This window comes from Ursus arctos, unplaced genomic scaffold (genome assembly GCF_023065955.2).
Source record: "Ursus arctos isolate Adak ecotype North America unplaced genomic scaffold, UrsArc2.0 scaffold_13, whole genome shotgun sequence".
Taxonomy (NCBI): Eukaryota; Metazoa; Chordata; class Mammalia; order Carnivora; family Ursidae; genus Ursus; species Ursus arctos.
Genome location: NW_026622797.1, coordinates 36192492 through 36217344, shown reverse-complemented (window position 1 = coordinate 36217344; position 24853 = coordinate 36192492). Strand labels below are relative to the sequence as shown.

The 24853-nt window shown below is 37.8% G+C and overlaps 1 protein-coding gene and 1 long non-coding RNA gene across 3 annotated transcripts in view; one reads left to right on the top strand and one right to left on the bottom strand.

The window, feature by feature from the left end:
* Positions 1-24853, bottom strand: part of LOC125283613 (uncharacterized) — a 39223-nt gene that overhangs the window by 6518 nt on the left and 7852 nt on the right. Inside the window, exons 2-3 of the long non-coding RNA XR_007191540.2 lie at positions 19290-19620; positions 1837-2591 (exon numbers count right to left, since the gene is read on the bottom strand). This is a non-coding gene — a long non-coding RNA (uncharacterized LOC125283613). The remainder of the gene's footprint in view (positions 1-1836; positions 2592-19289; positions 19621-24853) is intronic.
* Positions 2133-23811, top strand: HINT3 (histidine triad nucleotide binding protein 3). 2 transcript variants are annotated; one of them, XM_026504755.4, is made up of 5 exons: positions 2133-2392; positions 9377-9494; positions 17179-17248; positions 19303-19429; positions 21580-23811. In XM_026504755.4, the coding sequence occupies exons 1-5, from the start codon at positions 2192-2194 to the stop codon at positions 21610-21612; spliced, it is 549 nt and encodes a 182-aa protein (XP_026360540.1). In that variant the 5' UTR covers positions 2133-2191; the 3' UTR covers positions 21613-23811. The 2 variants fall into 2 exon arrangements, with proteins under 2 accessions (XP_026360540.1, XP_057167053.1); XM_057311070.1 differs by having other exon boundaries at positions 2192-2392; positions 19303-23811.

The following is a 24853-nucleotide window of genomic DNA, read 5'->3' as shown; positions in this document are numbered from 1 at the left end:
GAGAGCCAACCAGGGCACCAACTGGTAGAAGCTCTGCCTGTGTGCACACAACTGCCTAGGCTTTTGCTTGATCCACACCACTGCTTCGGACAAGTTTTGAATAGTTTGTGTTGCTTTTCCCACTCCCATGATAGACAACGATATCAAGTTCAAAGTTGGGGAATGGGAAGCAAGTCTCTGAAAGTGCCAGGTGAGACACCAATCACAGGTGTCACTAGGAATGTAGTCAGGACAGGTACAACTTGTGCAAATGTGTGCCAATATGTAGGTGAATGAATGGTCTCCAGAGTGTATGTGTGTTGTCATATGCACCCAATATGGGTTTTTGTAGGAGTTAGCTCTTCACTGCTCCAGAATTCTTAGGCCTGCCTGTGATTTTATATAAGTTGATATTTATCTACAATGTAAATTAGCATATTCTTATTTATGGTGTTCATTTACAGTGTGCAATGTGAACAGTCCTAGCGGCATCCTTATTCCTAAGATTCTTTTATTCATTAGACAATTGTTAAGTGTCTACCTATATGTAAAGCGCTATATGAGGCACTACAGTAGATCCAAACACACCCATTCTTTTTATCAAGGAACATAATTTCTAGTAAGAAAAATATGTACATAAATAGTATGTAATACAAAGTGATAAGTTCTACAAGAGAAGTATGGAAAAACTGCTCTATGAATTCACAAGAGGAAGTACTTACTTTAGTTTGGTTAATTTAAAAAAATGTCATGAAGGAGGGAGCATTTGAGGAATGGTTTGGAAGGTGGATTTGGATGTGCAGAGATGGAAACAAAGATATTTCAGAAGGAACAGCATGGATTAAAAAAAAAGTCATGTAAAGGTGTATTACAGTGCATGGAAATAGCGAATACTTAGTAAGTCAAAGTAATGTACTGATTCTGAACCCTGCCTTGGATTCCCGATGCGGTATGAAGCTATTATAGTGGTCCCCCAAACCACTGGCAAATTGCAAAACTAATGAAAAATGTCTTGAACACATACGTACTACTTTAAAAAAATATATAAATGCTTTCAATTAATACAATAGAAATCATTCAAAAACAGGACTGAATTCACAATAGGACTTTGCTAAATGTGTTTTCTAAGTCAACAAATAACAAGGATACTATAATGAGCTAGTTTGAGAAAATTTTCAGTGTTAAAAAAGTTCTGCGTTCAAAAAGGTTGGTGGGTTCTGGAGTTAGACAAACTTTTATCTTAGTTTGTTTCTTCAACTCTGTATGCGGATTATTAAACCAACCTCATTAGGTTGAGAGAAAATACATGGCACATTTTAGGTGTTCAACAAATGCCAAGTATTATAAAATAAAAAGCTGAGGTCAGAGTCCACCTTGAATACGAAGTTAACTAATTGAGACTTTCTTTTGGGCGCGATAGTTACTGAAAGGTTTCTGAGTAACAAGAGAATCAAGGAGGGAAACTTAGGTTATTGTAGTGGTCGAGGCATGAAGCACGAGCAAAGAATTTCTGGAATATTACGGACTATAAACAAACGACTCCGCGTTTACCTGTGTATGAAGAATGTAAGATAAAGGCCACTATTTTGAACTAGCTGGTGCTTTCAACAACAAAAAAGCAGAGATATGAATTTCAGTTTTGGATATTTTCAGCTTAGGCACCTAAAATTCGTGGCTGAAAATGTACACACGAAACATCAAACATTATCTACGTTGAAAAGAATGCTCTAGAAATTGTGCTCATTCTCTTAAAACCTACGAATTTTTAAAGACTTTTTTTTTTTTTTTAAACAACATACTACACTCTTAAGGGGATGCTAACTTGCAGCTTTGAGAAAAGACTCCCAGCATACCCACCAGATTCCATTTGGCCGGACGTTACGGCACGCCAGTGATGTCACCGCGACGGTGCGCGCTCCTGCGCCTCGAAGGACGTAGTGCGTCTTTACCAACGAGACGCAGGGGGCGGAGCGACCTCCGTAAGCCCCCTCCGGCTCCTCCCCGTCGCACCCATGCGCAACTCGTGCGCCCCCTCATGGCCCTCGCTCTACTCTAAGCTTGGATCAGCGCGTGCGCCCAACTCCAGCCCTTCCCAGCGGCAGGCAAAGGGCGACGCCTCCAGGTAAAACTGAGGAGTTGCAGGAGGCGGACTCAGCTCAGGGCCTCCGGTGCCGGAGCAGTCAAGGTTCTCGGCCACCTTGGGGCGGGTACGATGGCGGAGGAACCTGAGCGCGGTAGTGTGGCGTCCGAGCCTGGTTTTGAGGCAGTGGAGCCTACGGAATCTAAGGTGTCTTCATCGAAGACTGCCGATGCTGTCGCAAAGTCATCGAAGGCGGAGGACTACAGTAGCAAGTGCGTGTTCTGCCGGATCGCGGGGCAGCAGGAACCGGGCACCGAGCTCCTGTACTGCGAGGTGGGCTGCTGGCGGACCGGGCGTGGGTGGGGGAGCCCAGGGACGGAGGCCTCGCGGTGGCGGACCGCGGTGGGGTCGTGTCAGGCCCCTGGGAGGGAGACCTCGCAGGTGTGGATCGGGGAGGCGGAGGCTGCGTGTCCTGGTGTTAATCACGGACTTGCTTCTCTCGGAGTGGTGTCTGTCTCCAGCAGTCTTCTTGCTGTGCGCAGGGGGACAGTGTAGCGATAAAGCCAGACACTGCGGCTTCTGTCTGCAGGTACGAGGTATTTGGCAGAAAATAGCATTTGTGGCCTGTTTTTATTGGAGGGATTCCTCCCCCAACCCCCGCATCCCACTCCCCCCCCCCCACGGCCTTTCTAGACACTTTTAAATTCTGCACACTCTAATACTGCTACTGAGTAGAAAGGAGATAATGGTAATTGGGAAAAGCTTTGTTAAACTGACTGAAGTTAGGCTGGAGGGGTGGAGCCGAGGTCAAACTATTTCTTAATAGCCTCAGATTTCCACTGAAGGGGTAAAGTTCGTACAGGTGTTGTCAGTTGGAATGTATGCACATTTTCAGAGCACTAAGATTTTGCTCAGGTACTTGAAAACAGGTATCTGGTACACATTTTCTTCTACTGGTTCCATTTGCCTTTAAAGAAACAGCCTTTGGAGAGGATCAGCTGCAAAGATTCAGGGTTGGTTTGTTTGTTTTTTTAGTAATCATTAATTCATTTGTTAAAAGTGAATTGAATCTGTTCTAAGCACCTACTGTTGGAGACTCATTGGTGAATAAGATAAAGGATAGTCCCTGTTTAGATCTTATCGTTTAAAGCGTGGACTGAATACAGAGGAGGCAGCTGGTTACAGTGCCCCGTGCTTGGTGAGGTGGTTCTACCACCTGCAGTATTTTGTTCAGCTGTGTGATTTTTTACCCCTCTAGCAGCAGCCAGAGTCTAGTTTTAGACAAGGTGAACAATTGGGTCATCCCACGGTTGGGGTCTGGCCCTGTGGGTATTTTGGAAGTGCATTAGAACAAAGGTAAGAATTTATGGCTAGAGAGAGGTCTGAAGTGATAAACCTTGAAATCTATTCTGAACAGGGGAAGGAGTGAAGACAGGAAACGGCTGACAGAGAGAAGGAATAAGTACATCAGTTGTCTGTCAAATAGGCCTCTGCTGAGCTGATCCATAGAGTCAGGACAGACCACTGAGCTCTCCTTCATTCACTCCTTATTTCACCACATATAAAATTAGGCTAGCAAGAAGTAAAGTGAATTTTTTAGCTTCACAAAATTCAATATTTGTTAGTTGCCTAGAAACTGCTTTTAAATTTTGCACACTCCACTACCAATGTTGAGGAAAACTAGTAAATAATAGGTACCAGTAGTGTAAAAAGTTTTGTCTAAAAATAGTCACGGAGGAGGGCACCTGGGTGGCTCAGTCGGTTGTCTGCCTTCAGCTCAGGTCACGATCCGAGGGTTCTGGGATCGAGTCCTGCATTGGGCTCCTTGCTCAGCCGAGAGTCTGCTTCTCCCACTGCCCTTCCCCCCTGCTCGTGATCTTTCTCTCTCTCTCTGTCTTTCAGAAAAATAAATAAAATCTGAGAAAAATATAAATTAATTAAAAAAAATAAAAATAGTCACCGAGAGGGTGTGGGATGATCCAGACTTCTATCACAGTTTTTTTCTAGGCTGAAGGTCAGGATTTTTTCTCTATGAAGAACATTCTCAGAGTGAACTATGTGAAAAGGCTGGAACATTTTTATAGAGGAAATTAGACACAGTCAATACTTTAACTAATTTATAGCCTACATAGGCAGCACAGGATGAGTATATACAGTAGTCCATATAATACAGAATATAAGCAAGATGCACATGCTTGTACAACGGTGCCTCAAAAAGTTGCAGATATTTTTAAAATTGGGTCTAAGATAATTTCATATATAAGAGCTCACTAATTAAAAGTTAAAGATTTGTCTTTTTAAAGAGAGAACCTAATCTTAAATTTGTGTATTTTGCATTCTACAAACAGTATTTTCTTATATTCATTCATATATGTTTGTTGTAAATATTTAGAAACTATTGGGTTTATATAAAGTAGGGTAGACTTATAATTAAGGGTAGAGGAGAAAATTTGATTTGCAATAATTGGAGTTATCAGCATCATGTGGGTTTAATTTGGCAGAAGCTAGAGAAGATTCCTCACTCCATAAGCATCTGTATAGTGTATTTTTGTTGTATACTGCAGAGTTGAAACTAAGCAGATACTAGGCCATGTGTTCTCAGAGGGGGATAAAAGTTAGTTTTGGGGTGACAATATCTTACTCTTTTTGTGTGAGGCAAAGGTAAACATAGTGGACATAAACAGATAAAGAGTATATCTGCAGTATTAAAATATCATGAGAGTGGAATCAGGAAAAAAAAGTCTTAAGAATGTCCTCGGAGGGGTGACAGTGAAAACATGGTTGAGAAATATCAGGCTAGATGTTTATTTTCACCTTGCTTGAGGCCACACTGAGGACATACTAGTTTAACTAAATGCCTTCCCTCTTCTTAAACCAAATTTGCCCTACACTTCAGATGGCGTGGTACTGAAATGTTCTTTCAAATGTTACTTCTTTTTGTTTGCTTTATATATCAGTCAGGGGTTAGTTGCAGAAAAAAAAAAACCTAGCTATTTAAAGCAGAAATTGATTTAATATAAGGAATTATTTGCTAAAAATTCGTTGCAAGGGCTGAAGGAAAAGCCTTCAAGAACGCATCCAGGGGGTGCCTGGGTGGCTCAGCCATTAAGCGTCTGCCTTTGGCTCAGGTCATGATCCCAGGGTCCTGGGATTGAGCCCCACATGGGGCTCCTTGCTCAACGGGAAGCCTGCTTCTCTTTCTCCTTCTCCCTCTGCCTCCCTCTCCCGCTGCCTGCCACTGTGCCTGTTTGGGCTCACTCTCTCTGTCAAATAAATAAAAATATTTTTTTTAACTTCATTATTTATTTGACAGAGAGAGAGAGTGCGTGCACGCTTGGGGTTTGATCCCAGGACCCCGGGATCATGACCTGAGCTGAAGGCAGATGCTCAACCAACTGAGTCACCCAGGCGCCCCTAAATAAAAATCTTAAAAAAAAAAAAAAAGATGACATCCAGAACAGCACTTGCACGCTGTGGACCTGTTTCCTCTGCCACAGGCAGAAAGGTAGGAGTCAGGTGATGGCCATTTGGAACTGAGACTTCAGGAAGATGTCTCTGTAGGTGTGACTCAGACATGAGGAAGCACTATGACCGCCACTGTTGAGTGGTGTTTCCAGCGGGAGTACTATTGGCATTTGGGGTTGGATTCTGCTTTGTTGTGCAAGGCTGTTCCACCTATTGTAGGATGTTCCCCATTTCTGACCTCTGGGCGCTAAATGCTCATAGCACGTACATATTTCTGCTCCCCTTTGACAAATAACACAGCTTCAGAGCTACACTATACCTGCTGGGTCCACACTGGTAGGCCATGGTGCCCAAAAAATGGGTGTCTCATGTCTGTCTCTTGACTCGCATGATGCTATTGACTAGACATTGGAAAAGGGGCCGGGGAGAAAGAAAAAGAATCTCGGTCATCTTAGAGCTGACCCCGTTTGCCTGCTGGAACTAGCGAGAGCTGCAGAAGATGGCTTTTTCTCAGGTTAGCTTGTCAAAGCACCTAAGTCTGAAAGCACCTAATTGGCAAGATCTAAATTCCATCTGGGGTTTTGGCTTTTTAAATTTCTGTATTACTAAAGACACAGAAGTATTTGGAATGGAGGCTGAGTGCCCATCTACCCTCTTCACCACAGTTTATTTGTCGTATTTAATGAGTGCTAAGCCCAGATGCTTGGATTCAGTGGTGATAATGAAGTCAAGATGGACTAGCTTTTTGTCTAATACATGCATTCTCAAAAGGGGTAAAAATTGATGTTCTTGCCTGGGACAGGGGCAGAGGCAAAAAAAAAAAAGGTTTTTATTTATATATATAAAATACATGTATAGCAGTTAGGATATAAACACATGTACAATATGGCTGTGGTATTAAAATATCAGGGGAGGGGGGCAATTAGGAAAAAAAAAATCTGAAAAGTTTCCTTAGGGGGATGGTAATGAAAAAAGGCTGAGAAACACTGCTAAAATCAGACAATGGCCATAATTCCAACTTTAAGAAGGTGTTTTGCAAGGACAGACTGAAAGATCTTGGAAAGTCTATCTCTGTTACTGGAAAAGTATGTAAAAAGTATAATGGCACCATTTTTTTTTAAGGAGTAGAGGAGGGAGCATTAGTAGCTTTTTCTTTCTATTTAAGCATCTTTTATTTATTAAGATCTTTCTAGTTTAGTGTATGTTATTCGCTTCTAATTCAAGGATAAATATGGCATATCCCACACTTGAGAAGCTTCCTTCTGATCTGCGTTGAAAGCATAAATGAAAAGTTCTTATTTAGCGGTTTTCATTAGGGATGGATAGTCAAAATTCTGTGTTTTAAAGTCACTTGAAATATATTTTCTTTGTGCCTGGGTGCCTTCAGCTCAGGTCCTGGTCCATGGGTCCTGAGATCTTGGGCTCCTTGTTCGGTGGAGAATCTGCTTTTCCCTCTCCCTCTGCCCCCCACCCCCCGTCCACTCGTGTGCTCTCTCTCATGTGCTCTAGTTCTCTCTGTCTCTCTCAAATAAATAAAATCTTTTTTTAAAAAAAGGAAATTTCTTTGTGTGTTTATGTTATCAAGGTGACATATAGTTAGGTTTATTTGTTTCTATTTGTTTTCGATTTTTAGGTATTGTTTTTAAGTCCAAAAGGGTATTAAATATTCATGTTTTTAAAGTCAAGATTGTAAAGCTAAGTACATTCAGAGAAGTCTAGCATCCATTCTCTTGTCATCTTTACCCTGTTCCTCTTCTCTCACAAGAAACTAAAAAATATATTTTTGATTTATCCTTCCATTGTGAGAATATGTATGTGTATGTTTATATTTGTACTTTTCTTCCTTACACAAAAGATGGCCTTACCACTCTCCTGCTCCTTGCTTTATTTTTTTAACTTCGAAGTATATTTTAGAAATGATTTTGTAAGTATATAAAGATCTTCTTTCCTTTTTATAGCTATATATTACTTCATTTTATGAATTTGCTACAATTTATTCAACCAGTCTCCTAGTTGAATTATGGACCCGTACTTTTTTGCTGTTACAAATCATGCTGCAGAGGATAGCTTTGTACATGCATCATTTCACATTCTTTGTCGTTGTATCTTCGGAAGAGAAAGTCTGTCTTAAAATGAAGAGTCTAAATAATGACTAGTTCAGTAGTAGCAGCAGGAGAGAGTAACATCAGAGGGCCAATTTTTTAGAAAGCTTAATGGAAATCTAATTCAGGCATTGATTGCATCAGCTACCTAAAATGCAAGGGTTTTCCTTCACCTGTTTTGCGCCACCCTCCCCAACCTTTCCTCTAGCAGCTGCTAGTTTGTTCTTAGTATATTACCCTCTAGGTCCATCCATGTTGTCACAAATGGCAGGATCTCATCCTTTTTTATGACTGAGTAAAATTTCCTTGTATATGTACATCATATCTCCTTTATTCATTCATCTATTGATGAATTCCCAGGTTGCTTTCATGTCTTGGCTATTATAAATAATGCTACAATAAACATAGGGGTGCATACATCTTTTGGAATTAGTGTTTTCATTTTCTTTGGATAAATAAATACACAGTAGTGGAACTGGGGGATCATATGGTCTTTCTGTTTTTAATTTTTGAGGAACCTCCATACTGTTTTCCATAGTGGCTGCACCAGTTTGCATTCCCATCAACAGTGCCCAAAGTTTCCCTTTTCTACACATTAATGTCAACACCTACTTCCTGTCTTTTTAATACTAGCCACTGGACTGCTGTGAAGTTTCATCTCATTGTGGTTTTGATTTGCATTTCTCTGATGATGAGTGGTGTTAAGCATCTTTTCATGTGTCTTTTAGCCATTGAAAAATTTTGTATATAAGCTAGTGAATAAGGGTATTTAGGGAATATTGATTTTCCTTTTGGAAAAGCTTGAAACTCAAATGTCAGTAGGATGAAAGACTCCCTTTTTCATTTCTTTTCTTTTTTCCTTACGTAAGTATGTGGAGTATATAAATCAGGAAACTAATATAATGGATTGGACGCTGAGTGCAATATATTGGAGCTTGTCTTAGCAATTCAAAGGCTTTTTAATGCTATAAACAGAAAAAAAGTATTTGTGTATAACTGCTGTAAAAAATGTTTAAAAAGGTGACCTCTGGATGTGTAGATGTTAGATGATTTTTCTGTTAAAATTGCAGAACATGCTACTTTGGAAAAAAATTAAATGTAAAAAAGAATTTATTGATCTTGCTATGTTTCTGTAGTCAAACATTTAAAAGTTCATATTAAAAGAGTGAAAAATCCTTAGAGAGAGATGGAGAAATATTTAAAGAAATTTAAAAAACCCTGGGATTGTTAGTAATGAAGTTTTTTTGTTTTGTTTTTTAAAGATTTATTTATTTGAGAGAGAGAGAGAAAGAGCACAAGCGGGAGGGAAAGAGGGAGAGGGAGAGAGAATCTCAAGCAGACTCCCTACTGAGCATGAAACTGGACACGGGGCTCTGTCTCACAACCCTGAGATCACAAACCTGAGATCATGATCTGAGCCAAAACCAGGAATGGGACCCTTAACCCACTGTGCCACCCAGCCACCCCTTTGGTAATAAACTTTTATTGAATTTCATTGATAATTGTTTCCCTGAAATTAGCTTTATATAAGTCTTCATTTTCTGGAACAAATGAGCATCTCATGAAGGATGCTAAAGCTTGTCTTTATGAACTTAATGCATAATCACAATATTGCCCAGCTGGGGTTAGTTGTAACATAAGTACCATTTCCCTATCAGACTGAAATTTAGGGTGTTTAAGACATGCCAGAACAGCATTAGGAAATTCTTTTTAAAAAATTCACTAACAAACAGTATGTTTTTTCCTTCAGAATGAAGACCTAGTTTGCTTCAAAGATATCAAGCCAGCAGCACCTCATCATTATCTTGTGGTGCCAAAGAAGCATCTTGGAAACTGTAGAGAGCTAAAGAAAGATCACATAGAACTGGGTAAGATGACAGCAGTATTCTTCATGGTTATGTCATTCTGAGTTGGCATCAGTGATAGCAGTGACAAAAAGAAAAAGTCTAGCCAGCTGTTAAGGAAAGAGGAGCATTTGTGAAACTTCTGTCATGAAAAATTTCAAATAGATACAAAAATAAAGAAAATAGTGTAATCTCCATGTGTTCATCACCCAAGCTCCACATTCCCACAGTGGATTTAAAGCAAATTCCATACATCATGTTATTTAATCTTTAAAATCTCTAAAAGCTATTGCCTCTTTATGTTTTTTAAATGATGGCTTTCCTTGACTTCGAAAATGGAAGGTGCTATAGAAAATGAGACCATATTGGTACCTGCCTTGTAAGTTTCTCGTCTAGATGAACTAACACCAAAGTTTAGTGATGAGATTTTAGCAATGACCTTTTAACTTCTGAAAAGAAGATTTTGAGTCTTGTCTCTTACAGGGTTATCCTATATTTTCCTACTCATGATTTCTGTGACTTACCAGTTATCATTTCCTAAGACATTTCTAAGTTCACTTCATATCTGCTTTCATAGCCTTTGTCTCCAGGATTAGTTTGGTTAATAATTTAAGTAGCTGACAAGATAGATTGGGCCAGATTTTTTTGGAGGTGAATAAGAAATATTTTTGATGGAAAACTTTGATGTGTACTTCGTTAGTATTTAGACTACTGAATTACCAGTTTTTAAACTGTTTCTGCTCTATATTGCAAGATTCCTTCGTCATCTGAACTTCAATGAGTACATTTCATATTTATTCCAGCAGATAAAGTCCAATATTTTTTGCAATATTTAGTATCAAGCAGCAGCCACCATGCCTTAAGTATTTCCTTTTTATAATGATTTTTAAGGAGGGAGAAATATATTCATGCTTGGTTTTCTTTTTCTAGCATTCTGTTTTGTTAAAAGTTTTTATAACTGTTACAAATAAAATGTTAACCAATTTTGAAGCAGCATGGTGGGTATTTGGGATTTCATTTTACTCTCCTTTCTGATTTTGTTTATATTTTAATATTTCTGTAAAGAAGTTTAAAAGTTCTTACAATTAGGGGTGCCTGGGTGGCGCAGTTGTTAAGTGTCTGCCTTCAGCTCAGGGCGTGATCCCGGCGTTATGGGATCGAGCCCCACATCAGGCTCCTCCGCTATGAGCCTGCTTCTTCCTCTCCCACTCCCCCTGCTTGTGTTCCCTCTCTCACTGGCTGTCTCTATTTCTGTTAAATAAATAAATAAAATCTTAAAAAAAAAAGTTCTTAAAATTAATATTTATATACAGTCTATGAAGTTGTGGAAATAATAAGAAAGTGGAAGAGCTCAATAACGCTATCAAGCACTGTGATTATAATTGATATTTTTAGAACTCTACCTAACTATAAAGTACACATTTTGTTAAGAGCACATGTTCACCAAGATAGACCATATTCCAAGCAATAAAGTAAGTCTAAATACATTTCAAATTATTGAAATCTTACACGTTCTTTGATCACAATGGAGTTAAAGTAGGAAAATAATAAAACGTAGAATTGCACTAAATATTTTTAAATTAACACACTTTTAAATAATTTCCAAATAAGTAGGTCAAAGATAACAATATGGAATTAATAGCAAAAATGCAGCTTATCAAGATTTGTGGAATGTAGCCAAAGCAATACCTACAGGGAAATTTATAGCTGTATATGCTTATGTTAGAAGAGGACGTTTAAAACAAATGACCTAAGTTTCTACTTTAGGGTGCTAGAAAGAGACAAGCAAATCAGACCAAAATAAATATAAGGAAAGAAATAATAGAGTACATAACAGTGAGATAGAAAGGAGACAATAGCTTTTGCTCCATGTATTTTGAATCTGATTTTAAGTGAATACATAATTATGATTGTCATGTCTTCTTAATGAATTGATCCTTTTTTTATCATTGTAAAATGTCCCTCTTTGTCTCTGGAAATACTTCTTGAGTCTATTTTGTATGCCATGAATTTAACTACTTTAACTTCCTGTTACTTACTGTCCATTTTGGGTATCTTTTTCTATACTTTCAACCAAATTGAATATTAATATTTAAAGACTTGAAGATAGCAATATCATTGCATCTTGCTTATTTATTATTATTTTTTAAATGTAATGTGAAAATCTGTGATTTTTAATTGGGAGTGTTTAGTTCATAAAACTTTAATATAACTATTGGTGCAGTTCAATTTAGATGTACTATCTTGCCATTTGTTTTCTGTTTGTCCCATTTTTTTTAGTTGACCATAGAGTTGAGGGTCCATATCTAGGCTCTCTCTTCTGTTCCATTGATCTGTGTGTCTGTTTTTGTGCCAGTACCACGCTATCTTGGTGATCACAGCTTTATAATGTAGCTTGAAATCAGGCAATGTGATGCCCCCAGCTTTGTTTTTGTTTTTGTTTTTTTTCAACATTTCCTTGGCGATTCAGGGTCTTTTCTGGTTCCATACAAATTTTGGGATTGTTTGTTCCAGCACTTTGAAAAATGGCATTGGTATTTTGATCGGGATGGTGTTGAAAGTATAGATTGCTCTGGGCAGCATAGACATTTTAACAATGTTTATTCTTCCAATCTGTGAGCATGGAATGTTTTTCCATCTTTTTGTGTCTTCTTCAGTTTCTTTCATAAGTGTTCTGTAGTTTCTAGAGTATAGATCCTTTACCTCTTTGGTTAGGTTTATTCCAAGATATCTTATGGTTTTTGGTGCTATTGTAAATGAAATCGATTCCCTAATTTCTCTTTCTGCAGTTACATTATTAGTGTATAGGAAAGCAACTGATTTCTGTGCATTGATTTTGTATCCTGCCACATTTCTAGATTGCTGTATGAGTTCTAGTAATTTGGGGGTGGAGTCTTTTGGGTTTTCCACATAAAGTATCATGTCATCTGCGAAGAGAGAGAGTTTGACTTCTTCTCTGCCAATTTGAATACCTTTTATTTCTTTTTGTTGTCTGATTGCTGTTTCTAGGACTTCTAGTACTATGTTGAACAATAGAGGTGAGAGTGGGCATCCTTGTCGTGTTCCTGATCTTAAGGGAAAGACTCTTAGCTTTTCCCCACTGAGAATGATATTCACTTTGGGCTTTTTATAGATGTTTTTTATGAAATTGAGGAATGAACCCTCTATTCCTACACTCTGAAGATTTTTAATCAGGAAAGGATGCTGTATTTTGTCAAATACTTTTTTTGCATCAATTGGGAGGACCATATGGTTCTTGTCTTTCTCTTATTAATTGATTTGTGAATGTCGAACCACCCTTGCATCCCAGGGATGAATCCTACCTGGGCATGATGGATAATCCGTTTAATGTACTGTTGGATCCTATTAGCTAGGATCTTGTTGAGAATTTTGGCATCCATATTCATCAGGGATATTGGTCTGTAAATTTCCTTTTTGATGGGGTCTTTGCCTGGTTTTGGGATCAAGGTAATGCTGGCCTCATGGAATGAGATTGGAAGTTTTCCCTCTGTTTCTGTTTTTTGAAACAGCTTCAGGAAAATGGGTACTATTTCTTCTTTGAAAGTTTGGTAGAATTCCCCAGGGAATCCGTCAGGCCCTGGACTCTTGTTTTTTGGGAGGTTTTTGATCACTGCTTCAATCTCATTACTGGCTATTAGTCTATTCAGGATGTCAGTTTCTTCCTGTTTCAGTCTTGGTAGTTTATAGGTTTCTAGGAAGGCATCCATTTCTTCCAGTTTGCTTAATTTATGGGCATACAGTTGTTGATAATAATTTCTAATAATTGTTTCTATTTCCTTGGTGTTAGTCGTGATCTCTCCCCTTTCATTCATAGTTTTATTAATTTGGAACCTTTCTCTTTTCTTTTGGATAAATCTGGCCAGTGGTTTATCGATCTTATTAATTCTTTCAAAGAACCAGCTTCTAGTTTCATTGATCTGCTCTACTGTATTTCTGGTTTCTAATTCATTGATCTCTGCTCTAATCTTAATAATTTCTCTTCTAGTGTGTGGCTTAGGCTTTAGTTGTTGTTCCTTCTCCAGTTCTTTAAGGTGTAAAGATAGTTTGTGTATTCTCGATTTTTCTATTTTTTTGAGTGAGGCTTGAATGTCAGTGTGTTTCCCCTTTAGGACCGCCTTTGCAGTATCCCATAGATTTTGGACCAATGTGTTTTCATTCTCATTGGTTTCCATGAATTGTTTAAGTTCTTCTTTGATTTCCTGGTTGACCCAAACATTCTTCCTGGGCGACGCAAGCATTCTTAAGCAGGATGGTCTTTAAAACTGTTTGCATTTCTTCCAAGTTTTTTCTTGTGATTGAGGTCTAGTTTCAAAGCATTGTGGTCTGAGAATATGCAGGGAATAATCTCAGTCTTTTGGTATCGGTTGAGACCTGATTTGTGACCCAGTATGTCGTCTTTTCTGGAGGAAGTTGCATGTGCGTTCAAGAAGAATGAGTATTCTGTTGTTTAGGGTGGAATGTTCTGTATATATCTATGAGGTCCATCTGGTCCAATGTGTCATTCAAAGCTCTTGTTTCTTTGTTGATTTTCTGCTTAGATGATCTGTCTTTTGCTGAGAGTGGAGTGTTGAGGTCCCCTGCTATTAACGTATTATTATCTATATGTCTCTTTATTTTGGTTAACAGTTGGCTTATGTAATTGCCCATGTTGGGGACATAGACACTTAAAATTGTTAGATCCTCTTGTTGGATAAACCCTTTAAGAATGATATAATGCCCTTCTGTATCTCTAACTAGAGTCTTTAGCTTAAAATCTAATTTGTCTGATAAGAGAATTGCTACCCCAGCTTTCTTTTGAGGTCCATTGGCATGAAAAATCGCCATTCCTTCACTTTCAGTCTGGATGTATCTTTGGATTCAAAATGAGTCTCTTGTAGACAGCATATGGATGGGTCATGTCTTTTTAACCAATCTGCAAACCTGTGCATTTTATGGGAGCACTTAGGCCATTCACATTGAGAGTGATTATTGAAAGATGATTTTATTGTCACCATGTTGCCTGTGAAGTCCTTGTTTCTATAGATTGTCTCGGTAAATTTCTTTTTTTTTTTTTTTTTTTTTTTTTTTTTTTAAGACTTTATTTATTTATTTGACAGAGATAGAGACAGCCAGCGAGAGAGGGAACACAAGCAGGGGGAGTGGGAGAGGAAGAAGCAGGCTCATAGCGGAGGAGCCTGATGTGGGGCTCGATCCCAGAACGCCAGGATCACGCCCTGAGCCGAAGGCAGACGCTTAACGACTGCGCCACCCAGGTGCCCCGGTAAATTTCTGTTCTATATCACTCTTGGGGGTCTTTCTCCTTTTATAGAACCCCCCCCCCCCTTAATATTTCTTGCAGGGCCGGCTTGGTGGTCGCGTAATCTTTCAGTTTCTGCCGGTCTTGGAAGCTCCTTGTCTCTCCATCCATTCTGAATGACAGCCTTGTTGGATAAAATATCCTTGGCTGCATGTTCTTCTCATTTAGTACCCTGAATGTGTCTTGCCAGCCCTTTCTGGCTTGCCAGGTCTCTGCGGACAGGTCTGACGTTATTCTGATGTTCCTCCCTCTGTATGTAAGAAATCTTTTTCTTCTCCCTCACTGCTTTCAAGATTGTTTCCTTGGATCTAAGATTTGCAGATTGTTCTATTATATGTCATGGCATCGGTCTGTTCTCATTGATCTTGGGAGACGTCCTCTCTGCCTCTTGGACACGAATGATTGTTTCCTTCCCCAGATTAGGGAAGTTCTCAGCCACAATTTGCTCAGATATATCTTCTAGACCTCTCTCTTTCTCCACCCTCTCAGGGATCCCAGTAATTCTGATACTGGAACATTTCATTGAGTCACTAATCTCTCTCAGTTTGATTCTTTGGGGTTTAATTTGTTTTTCCCATGCCGCCTTGGTTTCCTTCTTTTCTGTCATCTTATCCTCTAGCTCTCTAATTTGTTCTTCTGCCTCATTTACCCTGGCAGTCAGAGTATCCAGTTTAGACTGCATTTCATTCATAGCATTTTTAAGTACGGCCTGATTAGATCTCATTTCTGCCCTTAGAGATTCTATATTGCTGTTAATATTTTTCTCAAGCCTAGATATTGCCTTGATAATTGTTACTCTGAAGTCTATTTCTGACATCTTGATTATATCCCTATCCATCAGAGACCACAGTCTCTGATTCTTTCCTTTGTTGGGAGTTCCTCCTCTTAGTCATTCTGTTGAGGGGTCGTTGAGGGAATGTACAGAGTCCAAATTATTGACCACAACCCAAGCAAGATGCACCTGTTTTATAGGGACCTTAGGGTTGTTGGCCTCTTGTTCTTTCAGCCTGTCTTCTGGGGGAGGGGCCTGCTGCTGTTACTCATGCAACCCTATTTGGGCAGAGTTGCCCTGCCCCCTGTGTGGGTGGAGGATGGGCTCAGTGAAAACCAGTTTTTTGGGGCTTTTGTTCTCTGGCAGGTTTCCCCATTGCCTTTCCGCCTCTCTTCGAAGAGTCAGAGCAGAAGTGACTGTATCCAAACCTCTGTCAGAACAGAGAGATCGCAGTCTGCCCTTCACTGAGCTCTCCAGGCCACACTGTCTCTGTTTCTGTCTGTGCTGCTAAAAGCCCACAGCGTCCTGGGTTGTGCACCCCACAGCTGCTCTCCCAGCCGTTGCTCCCAGGGCCGGGCCTGTCTCTGCCCTTTGTGCTTCTAAAACCGCCAGCTGTACCGGGGTTCGCATGCGTGCCCCTATAGCTCCAGGTTTCAGTCTGGGGGGCTGTCCTAAGTCCTTTCCCTGCCACTACCGGTCTGGGAGTCTATGCCCAGCCCGTGGAAGGCTGTTGCTTTCCCAGTGCAAGAACACAGAGGCTCCCTCCCCCTTCCATTTATCTTCCGATATCTGCCTGCAGAATCACAGCTCCCCACCTCATACCTCGAGACCAACCACTGGAGATATTCTTATCCAGTGAGATCCAGATATATCTTCTTACATCTCAGACTGATGTGGGTGTTCAGAATGGTCTGGTAGATGTCCAGCTCAATCCGGGGGACCAGTTGAAATAGAGTCCCGTACTCCTCCCTCGCAACAATTTTATGAGCCTCTTTTATAACACCCATCCTCTGTAGACTCTCTCATTTCTTCCCCCTTCCAAATACTTGGTTACACCATTCAGAAACAAGAGAGGTCTACAGTTTGGCATTGTGCTTTGGAGATTGCAGGTTACCAGATTTTTTCTCATGGGGAAGCGTATTCCTATCCGAAGGCATAAAGCACCAAGACAGTAAAGACGCTAAGGCAGATAGAATTCAGAAGCCAAAACAATTATATGAACATTTAACTAATCAAAGGTAGGCTGACATGAAGGACTATCATATCCTTAATTTGGGCTGAAAGACAAATTAAGTTTTCCTGTCTTCTTAATTCAAATATGTTTTTGTTTCTTTGTTGGTCTCCTTATGATTAGAATTAGAGCTAAATAGGATCAGATGTCCTAAGTAGTCACTTGATAGTGCTCCTCAACAGCTGTTCAAAGTCAGCCTATACACCATACGTTGTGGTAGGTTGAACCTTCATTTTAGTGTTAATGAGCAAACTTCTCAGTAACTTAGAGCTATTAAACAGGTCTTTAAGTGTTTACCCATTGAATACGACTTTTGATTAGGATCCTAAAAGTTAAAATTAATTTAGTGTCTCCTACAGTGTAATGTAGTTTCTTTCTTGTTTTATAGTTGAGAGCATGGTGACTGTTGGAAAAACCATTCTTGAAAGGAATAATTTCACTGACTTCAAAAATGCGAGGTATGTATACTTCCAGATAGAAACCAATATAGTAGTTAGTTTTTCTGAAATTTTGTTCCCTCCTGGGAAATGAAAGCAGAGGTGGCTTAAATACAGTTTTCCTGAAAGTGAACATACATTGTTCATTGGTAGTATAAATTTAATAAATAAAACTTCTTCCTCTCATGTCTCAGCATCTAATAATCACCACTTGGAGTTTGGGCAGACAAGTCTATTTAAGCAGTGGGTAGGTAAAATAGTTACAAGTCCACCTTTCTTTGTTCAATATGTCCATTTCTATGAAAATTGTATGTAAATTGAATTTCTTTAGAAAATATTTTTATGTGATTAAAAATACATTATTATATTTGTAGTGTGAAATTAACTTAAATTCGTTGCCTGCCGAACTGATCTCTGGCATTTGCCAAAGTTTGAGCAAAAATCATATAATGTTCAATGTGGCAACGATTTTACTTAATCTAAGTAGTGTTTTTTCCTTTTTAAAAGACTTCTGACTTTACCTTGTGTGACCAAAGGCGTACCAAGGCAGGTCTATTGGAGATTACTTCTAACATCTGAACTGGAATTCAAAGAGACCTGTGCTCTAACGCTCTCCATGTTACTTGCTGTGTACTGGGCTCATACTGGCTGTGATACTTGAGGCATTTAACCTGTCCAAGATAATACCTGCTCTGCCTACTTACCGGTTCAAATAAGATTATGTGTGTGAAAATCCTCTGAAAACTGTAAGCGCTCTTCAAGTGATAAGGAACAGATGGTATTTGAGACCCTTTGGCCAAAAGCAGTATATTCCCTTCCCAGTCAGAGGAGTGCTTATTAGAAGAATGAACGTTGGACCAAGATCTCAGTCCTCGTTCCACCACTGCCTGACTTTGTGACCTTGGGAAGTCTCCTGCTTTCTGGATCTTGGCTTCCCCATCTTTGAAATGAAAGGGTTGAATGAACCTTTGAGTCACGTCTAGCTTTTAGATTACTTGATTCTATATTACGTGACTCCTGTTTCACAGAAGGAAAACTCAGTCTCCTTTTTCTAGGTAGTGGTAGAAGCTTTTCAATAGGTGTTGTGTTTCTGACTCTCCATTGTCAGTCCTGTGTTGCTGCAAATAGACCACTTCTCCTACCCCCTCCTACACTCCCTCTCACTGTAGTCTGTTTTTTTTTTTTTAATTGAGACTCACTTCTAGTTTGAGGAGGCAAATATTTCTAGGCTTTAGACTCGGATTATTGTTACAAGTGTGCCTTTCTCCACTCAGAATTTCTAAGTGGACTTACAAAACTGTAAACTGATTTTTAAGAGATAGAATCATATTTTAAAAGCTTCTTAGTAGAAATTTGTTAGTAGTCAAAGGAATTCTCTTACAAATGTTTTATAAAGCAGATAATTATAATTATCATCTAACTTATTTTCATTATTAAGCAAGAAATTGAGTGATGATAAAGTTTTTTTTTTTTAATAATGATGTAAATAACTCACTACTGGAGGATGGGTTGGTAAGGAAATGACTGCTTTATTAAAGGAGAAGGCACACTATTTACTGGCTGTGTCTTGGAATAAAGGAACCCTTCTACTTGAGGGTCGTGTAATTTTTTTTTTAAAGAAAAGGGTAGAATTTATGCCAAACATAGTACACAACAAACAACTTTATGTCCCAGCTGTACAGTCTAAAAGTTAAAGGTCCCAGGAGTGCCCTGTAATTTTTTTTAAAAGATTCATTGCAGAGCCATATCTTAGGAGAATTAAAGGTTAAAATTGATAAGAACTGACATAATGCCAACTCAGAATTCATCAAGGTGTTACTGAGACATTATATGCTGTTAAGCCCTTCCTTGATGAAGAGTTTGTTACGGTGAACTTCAGCATGAAAAGAGGAGGAAGTGTGTGAATACTGAGAAGTGTATAAAGAAAGCAGTAAAAGTGATGTTTGAGTGGCAGTCTGTCTACCCTAGGTAACCTGTTTCGGATATCTTTAATATTTATGTGTTTTAACCTGAAACAATAGCTTTAAACTATTGTAGAACTGACTTGCCAACTGTCTCTTACCTCTCTGTTTCAGAATGGGTTTCCACATGCCGCCGTTCTGTTCCATCTCCCACCTGCACCTCCACGTGCTGGCACCTGCCGATCAGCTTGGCTTCTTATCAAAATTGGTTTATAGAGTGAATTCCTATTGGTTTATCACAGTAAGTGCTGTTATTATGGTAGCAGCATACAAAAATATCTAAAATATTTGTCCTTTTTGTTGCAGTTCTTCTTTTCTTGGCAGCAGTAGGCACTTAACAGCTCTCATAGACTTGATCCTCTCATTTAATGTACTGCTCGTACATATCCGAAGTCATATTTTTAATTTAAGGGATTTTCCAGGTTATCAGATCTGTAGGAAGAGAAGTTATGGTTAAGTCTTTCCATTGCAAGCAGAGGATATGAAGAACCATGGCATTAGCAGTTCAGAACCTTGAGTCCGATCTGCGTTGAAATTGTGGCTCCATCAGTTACTTGAGGTCCCCTATGCAAGTTACTTAAATGTTTTAAGGCCCAAGTTCTTTATCTATTACCTGCCTATAAGGAACATGCCCACCTGTTATGGTTGATAAGAGGATTGATAAAATAATCTACATATAAAGAACTTAAAACTGTAACTTGCAAAGCAAGTACTAGAAATATTACCTGCTGCCTGTTATCATCACCAACACTATTGTAGAAATTGAATTTCTATAATTTTCTAGTTTAGAAAAGGGCTACCCTTATAGCATCAGCTGCTAGATCTGAGGTTGAAGCCATTGAGCCTAAAAAATTGCAGAATTCTGCTTTGCTAGGGCAAAAGTAAAATAGAATTCAAGCTGGTTACAGGCCTGTTGCCTGACAGTCAAGCCTTAGTTATTAAGTGACTGTCCTTCCAGGGCCACTTGACTAGTAATTTGCCAGTTGTTATGTGTCCAGGATGGTAAGGAGATCTATAGTTGCTATATTTAAATAATCACTAAATTACAAATTAAACAATTATTGTTAACACATGTTGTTATTATAGTCATGGTACCTAAGGAAAAAAAAACATGATTTCTAGAAACTTCTTATTTCAAACTTATCATCCCTCTCTTCAACTTGTCCAGATGATTTTATTTAATTTAAAAATAATTTGAAATATTTACATGTGTGTGTGTTTGAAATAAAATTAGTAGAATGTTCGATAGGGCAGTTGGTGTGGTCTCTTTAAATAATCAGTATGATTAAAAAAGGGATTTTTTCCTTATTTGTATTTCTAATTTTCTACATGCTCCATGCTTTTATAATAAAGTAATTAAAAATACATTTTTGTAATGTTTTTAACCATATTTCCTTACCTGACTTTTTAGTTAGAAGAAAATGAATGAACAGAGTTATAAGATGTGTTAATGGTTCATTCTGTGAATCTGAACTCTCTTTAGATCTGTCAGCATATATTATGAGACTTTGAAAAAAATCAAAATAAAGATACTAAGATTTATTTCAAAATCTCTTATATAATGTTTTAGATATATCAGATGTTTGAGAAGAGTATTTGAGATAATGAATAACTAGAAGACTTTTGTTTACTTTTTAATTTTTTTAATAGATTTTATTTTTTAGAGCACTTTCAGGCTCACAGCAAGATTGAATGGAAAGTCTAGAGAGTTCCCATACACGCTTTGTCCCCCATATACTCACAGTCTCCTGCTATGGACATCCTACACCACAGTGATATGTTTGTTATAATCCATGAAATTACAGTAACACATCATTTTTACCCAAGTTCATGATTTACACTAGGGTTTATTCTTGGTGTTCTATGTTTTATTCGTTTGGACAAATGTGTAGTAACATGTATCCAGTATTATAGTATAATAAAATTCTCTGTACTTTACCTATTCATTTCTCCCTCTCCCTTAATTCCTGGTAACCAGTGATCTCTTTAACGCCTTCACAGTTTTGCCTTTTCTGGAATGTCTTATAATTGGAATCATACACTATGTAGCCTTTTCATATTGGCTTCTTTCATTTAGTAATATGCATTTAAGGTTCCTCCACATCTAGTTTACTTTGTAAAATGTTTGTAGTATATTTTCCTTTTCTTGTTGAAGCTTTTTAACGAATATGCAATATGGATAAAAATCTGCCTCTGTATATACAATGTGGAATACCTTTACTATAGTTTATAAAACTATTGAGAAATTTTTTATAAGATATATTTAGGAACAGAATATATAATATTCAGCTCTTCTGCTGTGACTTATTATAATAGGGATCCCAGTAGAATTATTTCATATTGGCTACAATAAGTAGAATCTAAAAATATGTTGTGTTTTCAAAATTACAGGCTGACTGTTTGATTGAAAAACTAAGAACATGAAAATGTCAACAGTGGAAGATTTTCCTAATCTTGGCTCAACGTAAACTAATATTTTGGTCTTTTTGAAGTCTAATTACAATTGTAAGGTTCGTTGGGTTTTATGAGAGGCTATTACTGGCTAGCCTTAAATCTTTTCTGAATGTCTGTTTCCTGAGAACTGTGATACAATTCCATGGATACTTTGTCATTGACTTCTTTGTTTTAATGGTTACTTGTGTAAGGTATAAGATACTATAGATAAAATTCCATTAAAACAAATCCTGTTAATCCGGAAGGGCTATTTTTTTTTAAAAAAGTTTAAATATTTTCATTTCTCGATAGTTTATTATAGTAGTGATTTATTTATGAAGAATAAACTGGCATAGAAAGTACTTTTTTGGAACCTTTATTACTGCGAAGGGGAAAAAGAAATTAACCATTTCTTGGCAGTTATATAAGTTTACACACAAAATTTCAAAATGAAGAGTACCATACTACATAGTGATTTCTGTTCTTGTTGACGGAAAGAATTGTATATGTGTCACTTTTTACTCAGGTTTCAGATTTGGTTTTCACTTCTTGAAGCCTAACATTTTTGTGATAAATTGTTCCTGAAAGCTATATAATATACATAAAGTAAATTCTAATGGCGAGTTCACAAGAACAATCAATTTGGCTCTCCAAGAGAATTCACTGTAATGGCATTTTACCTGTAAGAACATAAATAGGGAAGAAACATAAAATGGTTATAGTAATGCATTAAAAACTGTTGTTCTATGGTTTGTTTATTGTATCAAAGGAAAAGTAGAATTAAAAAGTGGTTAGGCCTGGCTTTTATCATGAAGAAATCCTGATTTGAAAGTAGAGACAGATAAGCTAGGATGAGAAGATTTATTTTAACAGCTCAATGTTAGTATTACTGATGTATCATTTCGTGAGACATATTTCTCTAGGGACTATGCCGACGTACACTAACAATAGTGAATGTGAATGAAGAGGAAGGTACTAAAAGCTAATCCCACGTTGTGCCAGTGTATATAGTAACACCACGTGCATGAATATAAATTAACACAAGGATTAAAGTTTTGATGTTAGAAATAGGCTGAGATGATTAGTTTTCTTTCTTATTTTTGACATAATATTAAACATAGTTTTAAGTAATAAAATACTTATTACAATGTTTACAACATGTGGGATATTTAGTTACAACATCTGAAATAAATATTCATTTATTCATTTAACAAACATTGGCTGAATATTTAATATGTGACGATTAGGAAATAAAGGTGAGAAGTCTGTCTTCAAATGCTAATACAAAGGTCAGACAAAACCAGTGATTACAGTTTAGTGTGTTAAATGCTGTAATGTCCACAGAAGAGGCTGTGGAAAGGGATACAATTTTGAGAGCTGGTGGCAGTAGAACTGAATATTTAGGACTCGGTATTTGGCAGGTAGACAGTGGAAATTTAGGCCAAGAGACCCACATGTATTTTTCCTGAGTTCTGCTTCCGCTATTATTTACTTTACAATTGAAATGAATGTTCACGTTCCATTTTATTCACTGGAAGTGGAAGTAGGGGTTTTGGGCTCTCAAAATTAGATTTCCAGACTTTTCAGCTCTGCTTTGTTAAGTAGCTCACTGACCCACCTACACAGATTAGCAGTTACAAGTTTGTAGAAATCAGCTCAAATATGACCAGGTTTGGAAAAGGAATTTTCTGTACATAGAACATGTTGTACTATGTGAACTTGCAATGATATAACTTACACTATTATAATAACATGTAAGGTATTTAAGGAATTCTCCAATGCTTTATGGACTTCTTCAAAAATATGATTAGCCAATTGATTTAATTTATATAGGTTTATACCATGTCATAGTTAAGTTTTCCTCCTTTGTTGGAAATCCTTGATCGTCACATTCTTAGCAGCATTTCTCTTTTACTTGTAAAGATTGATAAATTACTACAATTAAAATTCACTCAGCTTTTTCAGTAGTTAGAGAATTTGGTAACTCAGTAGCTACCCATAACATTAGCTCAACACAAAACCAATTTATAACTTACCTTTAAAATGTTTAAAGTAGTACCTAGAGCATTATTCATGCATGTTATGTTATTGTTTGTGACTGCAGAATTGTAAAATGATTAGTGAGTTGTTTCAAACTGTGCTTACTTAGCTAAAAGAAAGCTAAATAAATATGGAAAAATACTGTATCAAGTTTTGCCTCTCTGGACTGTGTGTGTGTGTGTGTGTGTGTGTGTGTGTTTGACTTTATTTTTTAGAGCAGTTTTAGGTTCACAGCAAAACTGAACAGACAGTACAGAGATTTCCCATATAGCCACTCTCATTCTTAATATTCCCCAGAAGGGCGGTACATTTGTTGCAGTTGATAAACCTACACCTACACTGACACATCATAATTACCCAAAGTCCATAGTTTGTCTTAGGGTTCACTCCTGGTGTGGCACATTCTATGAGTTTGGGCAGATATATAATGACATGTATCCATCATTATAGCATCATGCAGAATATTTTCACTGCCTTAAAATTCCTCTGTGCTCTGTCTGTTCATCCCTACTCCACCAACCCCTGGCAAGCAGTGATGTTTTTACTGTCTGTGTAGTTTTGCCTTTTCCAGAATATTATATAATTGGAGTCACACAGTATATAGCTCTTTCAGATTGGCTTCTTTCACTTAGTGATATACATTTAAGGTTTCTCCTTCTTTTTATGGTGTGATAGCTCATTTCCTTTAAGTGGTAAATAATATTCCATTGTCTGGATATACTACAGTTTATTCATCCACCTACTGAAGGATATCTTGATTGCTTCTACGTTTTGCCAATTATGAATAAAGCTGCTATAAACACCTGTATGCAAGTTTTTGTGTGGACATAAATTTTCAGTGCCTTTGGGTAAATATCAAGGAACATGATACTGGGTCACATGATAAACATGTTTAGTTTGATAACTGCCAAACTGTCTTCCAAAGTGGCTATACTGTTTTGCATTACCACCAGCAATGAATGAAAATTCTTGTTACTCCACATCCTTGCCAGAATTTGGTGTTGTCAGTGTTTGGGATTTGTCCATTCTACTAAATGTGCAGTGGTATCTCATTGTTTTAATTTCCTTTTCTCTGATGACGTATGATATGGAGCATGTTTTCATATGGTCATTTACCATCTGTGTATCTTCTTTGGGGAGGTGTCTCCTAAGGTTGTTGGCCCATTTTTAAATTGAGTTGTTTTCTTATTGT

Coding starts and splice junctions, on each gene's coding strand:
- HINT3 (XM_057311070.1), top strand. CDS start 2,192: ATGGCGGAGGAACCTGAGCGCGGTAGTGTGGCGTCCGAGCCTGGTTTT. Junction 2,393..9,376: donor CCGAGCTCCTGTACTGCGAG/GTGGGCTGCTGG, acceptor TTTTTCCTTCAG/AATGAAGACCTAGTTTGCTT. Junction 17,249..19,302: donor ACTGACTTCAAAAATGCGAG/GTATGTATACTT, acceptor TCTCTGTTTCAG/AATGGGTTTCCACATGCCGC.